The sequence below is a fragment of the Fundulus heteroclitus genome, chromosome 11, assembly GCF_011125445.2.
Source record: "Fundulus heteroclitus isolate FHET01 chromosome 11, MU-UCD_Fhet_4.1, whole genome shotgun sequence".
Classification (NCBI taxonomy): domain Eukaryota; kingdom Metazoa; phylum Chordata; class Actinopteri; order Cyprinodontiformes; family Fundulidae; genus Fundulus; species Fundulus heteroclitus.
In genome coordinates, this window is record NC_046371.1 from 16,175,855 (window position 1) to 16,183,370 (window position 7,516).

General features: G+C 41.9%; 1 protein-coding gene across 1 annotated transcript in view; it reads right to left on the reverse strand.

Moving 5' to 3' along the window:
* The window catches only part of elnb (elastin b), a 31,370-nt gene extending 24,131 nt beyond the window's left edge, over window positions 1-7,239 (reverse strand). Inside the window, exons 1-5 of the mRNA XM_036142967.1 lie at window positions 7,082-7,239; window positions 2,439-2,591; window positions 379-840; window positions 272-292; window positions 34-186 (exon numbers count right to left, since the gene is read on the reverse strand). Of these exons, the coding sequence (XP_035998860.1) occupies window positions 34-186; window positions 272-292; window positions 379-840; window positions 2,439-2,591; window positions 7,082-7,157 (865 nt within the window). The 5' untranslated portion in view covers window positions 7,158-7,239. The remainder of the gene's footprint in view (window positions 1-33; window positions 187-271; window positions 293-378; window positions 841-2,438; window positions 2,592-7,081) is intronic.
* Window positions 7,240-7,516: the final 277 nt, after the last annotated feature.

Here is a 7,516-nt window from a genome sequence, read left to right on the forward strand (position 1 = left end):
TCATAAATAACTTAATTGGGAAAACATTCTTACTGGTACCTTGGCCACCTGGACCAGTGCCAACTTGCCCAAAACCACCAGGACCAACACCACCAGGTCCAAAACCAGTCCCTGCTCCTCCTGGTCTTTGTCCCCCTCCTACGCCGGTACTTCCCTGTCCTGTCCCAAGCCCACCATAGCCGGTGCCTGCAGAAATGTAGGATGATGTTTTTATGTTTTACTTTGAATGCAGTTGCAGCAACTATTTTAACCCTTTGCCCACAAAACCCACCTGTTTTAGGAGGTTTCCCACCTGGAAGAAAGCATCAAACATGACAGTTCACTGAACATAACAGACAAATATGGACTCAATAGAAAATCGTGAGAAGATTCTCTTACCAGCACCAGGCACCACTCCCAGTCCACCACTGCCTAGACCAAAAGTGCCAGGCCTCAAACCTCCAGGTCCAACTCCTCCTGGTCCAACTCCTCCAGGTCCAACTCCTCCAGGTCCAAAACCCCCTGGTCCGACTCCTCCTGGGCCAACTCCTCCTGGTCCAACTCCTCCTGGGCCAAATCCGCCTGGTCCAACTCCGCCTGGTCCAACTCCGCCTGGTCCAAAACCCCCTGGTCCGACTCCTCCTGGTCCAACTCCTCCTGGTCCAACTCCTCCTGGTCCGACTCCGCCTGGTCCAACTCCTCCTGGTCCGACTCCGCCTGGTCCAACTCCGCCTTGGCCGACTCCTCCTGGTCCGACTCCTCCTTGGCCAAATCCGCCTGGTCCAACTCCACCAGGTCTAATGCCTCCTGGTCCTACACCTCCAGGTCCTAATCCCCCGGGTCCTTGTCCACCATATCCTCCTAAATGAGAGGGCATTAGTGAATGGAAATCAGTTTATGATTAATCAATGTTTATTTTTATGGCCCATTTTCAAAAGGTGTGTAGATCAAGGGGCTTCGCAGACTCAAAATTCAACAAAAAACGTACTAAAATTACATACATTTCATATGCAGATTTGCCTCAAATGAAATAGTTATACATTTAACGAAATGGGTCAAATAATAATAAAAAGAAATACTAAGTAAAAAATTAAAAAAATGTACAAGAAGAAATCCAACTGTAATCCAAAAGACTATTTCAAATTCCAGAAGGCATAAGTGAAAGCAAACAACAGCGATATTGAATAATGAATACAGTAAGTGCCAAAGGAAGCAGAGTTGCCCCAGTGTTATGATTTCTGGTCCGTCTGATATCTGCATTCCTCTTCACTCATCCTGCTCCATACTCATTGAGTTTATTCAGCTGCAAGTGCACCTCTGTGGCGCCATAATCAAGCACCACACATGTTCTCAACCCTTTATAAGCCCGTTATATACAGCAAGACAGCTCCACATAATTGAAAGCCTTAGACTGTGGACGTCCCTCTGTTTACTCATGCCTGCCTGCCTAGTTTTGTCCACAATAACGTCTGTTGGACTTCCCCTCCTTACCTTGCTGCCGTTGCATTTATACACTACTCCCTGATCCCTGGATCACGGCCTTGATTCCTCCTCCTTCTAATCGACAAGCCTTGTCTAGCCCTCTGATTTGTCTGCCCTGTCCTAACAACCTGTGTTTGACCCACACCTGTCCGCCAGATCCGTCTCAAGCCTCTGTCAATCTCCCTGACAGCCACAGCGCTGAAAGCCAGTTCTCCTCTCTGTCAACCCGCTACCTGCTGGGACTCAGCCTGATCCCTGATGAGGTATTCCAGTCCGTGCCATTGGCAGATCCCAGTTTACACCAGTTGCTTCTTTGAAAAAAAAACCTTTTAAACCACTTCCTGTGTTTGACTAAGATTTCGGATCCTCTCTCGGACAAATTACACCCAGGGTACCCACGAGCCACTGCCATGCTTCACTGTGAGCAAAGGGTTATTTTCATTGAATGCCTCATTTGTTCCAGAGTTGTTCCTTTAACTTTAAACATGTGATCCATGCTTCCAACAGTATCTCTTGAAACATGAATGGCCTTTGCTATCTTTTCATAGCAATTTCCTTATTTGTTTAGGGCAGTGTAACCTTTTGGTCAATTCTCATGACTTACTTATATTTCCAACATGCAATGAAACATCATTGTCAAAAGTTCAGTTAATCGGTAGGTGCTTTATCTCCAGAATACCTGATGCAGCTAAGGAAGCCCTTTACTGGTTGCAAACCTATTTTGTTGGGTGTATTGAGGTCAACATGAGGAATTCATTATCTATGAGACAGAAAAGGACATTGTCCTAGAGTAACTGATGCTTAATTGACACATTTTATGAGCACAAGTGTTGGAAACAAATGCTAAATTCATTTAAAGGAATGTAGGTCCTTGATTTTCTGTTGTCATGCAGTTTAATGTGAACCTCGTAAATTGTTTGTTTTGCCTGCAAAAGCGGTCAGAATCAATTGAACCAGGTAAAAAAATAATGATCTACCTCCACCTGGACCAGTACCCAGTCCAGGTTGAAACCCTGCACCACCTCCAGGGCCAAAGCCTGTTCCAGTTCCAGCGCCGCCTGGTCCAAATCCAGGTCCTGTCCCAGCTCCCGTGCCGGTTCCAGCTCCTCCAGAGGTCGGTACATATACACCTGGATAAAAACATGGGTGCTGTGAAAAAAGTGATTTGTTTCTGTTTTTCCTGCAACTGTTTCATATTTTAATGTTTATTGTTTTTGTCTGTAAAAGATGGCAAATTTGGGGGAATTTACGGTAAATATTTTTTCTATTTTAATTTGTCAAAAGATGAATGATTAAATAAAAAAAAGTTAGACTTCCTATTGTAGAATTTGAGTTTGTATGTGTTAATTTATCTGCAGCTGATAACTAACACTCTCTAACCGAACAGGCATGCATCTGCGCTCATAATTCTCACACTTCTCTGCACCTATGTTGTGCCTTTCACCAATCTCTGTTGCCAGAAATAGAAACACACAGAGGGAACAGCTATAAAAGGAAAAGTTTGTTAAGAACCCGCAGTCCAGATGTAAAAAAGCAGTCTGCAGGGATTCTCAAAGAATGTGAGTTAGTGATGTCACAGTAATACCATGTACATCAACAACACAGTAAATATCTCAGCTGCTCAGTAACTCAGCCCTGTCTGCAGACTTCTTTAAAATCTGTAGGTGGTTTGGCACCCAGATTGGGCAAGTACAAACACAGAGTGTAAAATGTTGTTCATTAAACAATTAATTTTGATTTTACTAAAGTGTATGCATATAATACCACAGCATTTTGCATGCAGAAATATTTACACCCCATTGAACATTTACGCATCTTGTTACATTCTCACAGCAAACTTCAACGTTTTATATTGGGATTTTATACATGGCACATATCTGTAAAGAAGAAGAAAGAAAAAAACAATGTGGTTTTCAAACATTTCCAAGATATGTCACTTGTATTTTTATTCAGCCTACATTAATCTGATACCCCAGAATTGAAATCCAGCTGCCTTGGGAAGTCCCCTCAATAGTAAACAGAGTATGGGATTTAATGATACAACTGCAAACTTAAACTCCATTCCCACCGCCTCCTTTTGTCCGCGTACCAATTGGCTCCACCCGCTTGCAAACACTTCAGGAGTAGTTTTTTTCAGGGCCAGCCCAGATTTGTACGGCCCTGCTCAAGAGCAAGGTCACACTGGCTATGTCGACATGGACAAAAGTAATCAGAATAATCGGAATAAAAATATGTCATGTAAACAAGCCAGAATTAAATTGTATTCTGAATGAGAAAGGTGGTTTATGCTGATTGATAATCAGATCAATGTGCACTTGTCAAGTTCAAGTTATTCCAAATAAGGTAAAATGATCCATGTGCGCCCAACGTAAACGTGACGTATTTCACATTTCGTTAGTGGCAGAAATACGTCGGGAAGCTAAACTGTCGAGGCTCCCGATACAACCTTTGTGTTCAAAAACACAAAACAGTTAAAAATTGTTGCTTACTCAGTAACGTTTCAACTGAAATTAGAACATCGTGCAAGTCCAGCCTGGGCACTCGGAAGACAAACAAATAATATAATACTGCTTTGTTTACAATTTTTATTGTTTAGAAAAGACGCAAGTACTTCTTGTGTGTTATTTTTTTAGGGGAATTTTGATAACTGTGCATGTCAGAGTGGTTCTATTCTGAATAAAGCCAGGTGGATAAACACGCACATTATGATCGGATTAATTGATTGTGTGCCCATGTAAACGGTGCAATCCGATATTGTAAATGTAAACACAGCTACTGAGTGGACTCAAGAGAACTTTTGACATGAACACACTGCTTTTCAGCGATTGGCCAAGGGCAAGAAGAAACGGGAAGGTTTTCCCTAATTACATCATTGTTTTATGATTGGTCCTGGAGGGCCTTTTATTTGTTACTCTGATTTAACTTACCTGAGTCAAATAATCAGGTCATCAGCAGGACTCTGGAGAACTTGACTGCATACTGAGGAGGTAATTCAACCATTTGATTCAGGTGTGTTGGACCAGGGACACATCTAAAAGTTCCAGGACACCTCTTTGAGGACTGGAATTGAGGACCACTGCTTTAAAGTATCAATGTTGCAAACAAGATCTGTGGAGATGAGGCTAAAGCTACCCCCAGCAGGGGTTTCCCTCTTCCAAGCATTTCTAGGTCGGTCAAAACACAAACCGAGCAGGGAGGAGCCGAACTGGGGCGGGCCAAACCAGGTTGGTGGGAATGGGGCTTTACAAAGACATGGCCGTCAAGCTACACTGGCAGGCCAGGCAAACACTGCAAAACCAGAGAATTAGTCAAGAGGCTCAAGATTTGTCTGGAGGAGATGAGAATATGGTGTGAGAATATGCCGAAGGGACAGCTCTGCCACATAAGGCCAAGTGGCAAGAAGAATCCATTTGTTAAAAGACATCCATAATAATTCTCTTTTGCAATTTGCATGTTCTGGTAACATGATATCAAAACTAAACCATTGGCCCTACATGCAAAATGTAATGAGGAGTGGAAACCAAGCACTGCACATCACCATGAACACACCATCCCTACCATTAAGCTTGGGGGTGCAACATAAAGCTGAAACAGCTGGTCTTGGCAAATCTGAAATACCCCAAAAGATTTGGAGGAATGATCTCACCTCTTGGAGTCAATTCTTTGTTAAATTACATGTTGTATTTACAGTTGAACATCTTTTAGAATATGTCTCTACCAGCCGGGGAAATCCACAGCCTGAAATTTTTACCAGCCTTATTTTGCAAAACAGCTCAAACTCTGGCAGATTGGGGAAAAAAAGCATCTGTGAACATCGATTTTAACTCTTGCTACATGTATTCAATTGGATTTTGGTCTGAACTTTGATTGAGCCATTCTAGCTTCTGGTTTTCTTCCACCACTTCTCTGTTTTCAGCCCCATTCACGTTGTTATACAGCCTACTCTTAGCAGCCCTTCTGTCCCTGTTGTAGGAAACATTCCCTACAACATGTTGCTGCCACTCCCATGTCTTGCTGTGAGGATGTTGTGTTTGGGATGATGTGGAGCGCTAGTTTCTTGCTACCAAAAGCCTTTTGCATGGAGATCAAAATGTTCGGTTTTGGTTCCACCTTACCGAAGCAAAATCTCCTACCTGTTTATGGCTTTTATTCATCAAAAGATGTGTTTTTTCCTCTCTTCCATAGCTGCCAGGTCTCTGGAGTACTTGAGCAATGGTGGCGCGGTCTACAGATACTCCTCCAACTGAGCTATGTATTTCTGCAGCTCCTCCAGAGTTACCGTAGGGATCTTAGCTGGAAATGTCTCTGCAGATTTGCAGTTGTGCCATTGAGAGTTTTTTTATTTTATTTATAGAAGATTAATAGAACTGGAGTCTTTGAGGGGTCTAATTAACAAACTCTTTTAACTTATCCACAACTTTCTCCCTGACCTCTCTGTTGTGGTCTTTGGTCTTCATGATGCTGTTGGTTCACTAATATTCTCTGACAAACATCTGAGTCCCTCAAAGGTACAGCTAGATTAATACTGAGATTAAATTGTATACCGGTGGACTTTTTAATGAGGTATATCAGAGTAAAGGGGTGAAAATAAATGTCGATTTTTATCTGTACGTTTTTCAAAATCCTTGTATTTTTTTGTGTTAGTTTGTGCTGGCGTAATATATAAAATCCAGCTAAATGTTTTTAATGTGTGCTGTTGAAAAGTGACAAAATCTTAAACAGCTTTTGGAAACTTTCTAATTATGCTCAATCTCTTTATACCTTTACACGTTTAGAAATGCAAATTGCATCACAGCCAGGTATATGTTTTAAACCAGCAGGGCTTTTCTTAAACTAGAGCTGGAAAGATTGCAAATAATTCTTTCAACTCCAAGAACAAACTTCTCACAGACACGTAATTAAGGGTTTTATGGGCATGATGTGTGAAGCATTTTAAACTATAACAACAAATTTATGAGCTTGTTAAGAGTTTATTAGAAAACTCCCCAGGCACCGTGGACCTCAGATAGGATATGCATTTTGTCTTTTCAAGATTACAGACTGCAAACAATTTATTATTCCGAAGTCCTTATTTTAGAAATTTAAACATCTAAACATGCAAAAGTCCTCCATTATTTTTTAATCGCTGGACAGTTGGCAGCAAGATTTTGAAGTAGTCCCTCAAATATCAAACAATAATGTTTAATTCTTTGAGAAAAGATGCTTACCTTTAATGAATAGATGGTTTTGTTGACTCTTTAAACTGAGATTGTCAACTTGAGGTTTAGCCTAACAGTAATCTGTTCTTTGTCTTTACCCTACAAAACTCTGCAATTACTAGAAAAAATGTATAATGGCAACAGCATTTCTGGTAGATGTTTGGACATTTTACTTATATTATTGAATATGTGAAAAATAAGTAAATAGCTAAACCAGTCACCTTTTGAAAAAAAAAACTACATTTAAAAAAGTCAAGGCAGCTCACAAGATAGTAGCATTCAAAGTCTATTAGACTCCCAGTAATAATAAAGTGAGCCAATGCATCTCATCTGCTGACCCTGTTGCACAAACGTCATATAGCTCCTGATCCACAGGTGCTGAACTGCACTGCTCTGTACGGATGCATTGAAGGGAGACCCACCTCCTTGCAGCGAGGGCTTCCACAGAGCCAGGAGAAGCACTCCATGCAGGTATGTGGCCACCGTCCCTCTCGCCATCTCGCTCCAAAATGTCACTCACCTCCCACACGGTCCAGGTTTTATTCCCGGCAAGCCTATCACGGCTCACCGGGGCCTTTAGGAAGAAGGAGGGAAAACACGGAGAAAAAAGGCAAAATTATGCAAAACAGGACACTGTGTCAATTGGCTAAGAAGGCATATGGAGAGAGACAGGCAGAGAGAGGAGGAGGAGGAGGAGAGAGAAAAAGAAATAACACTGCATCACCTTGTTAAACCAAATGGGCTGTTATAGCCCTCATACGACTGTTGGACTGCACTTTATGATGTTGTGCTGCCAGGAAGAGGGCGCATGGAGAGTAAAAGAGCGGAGAGAGAGAGAGAAAACAGCAGAAAGACGG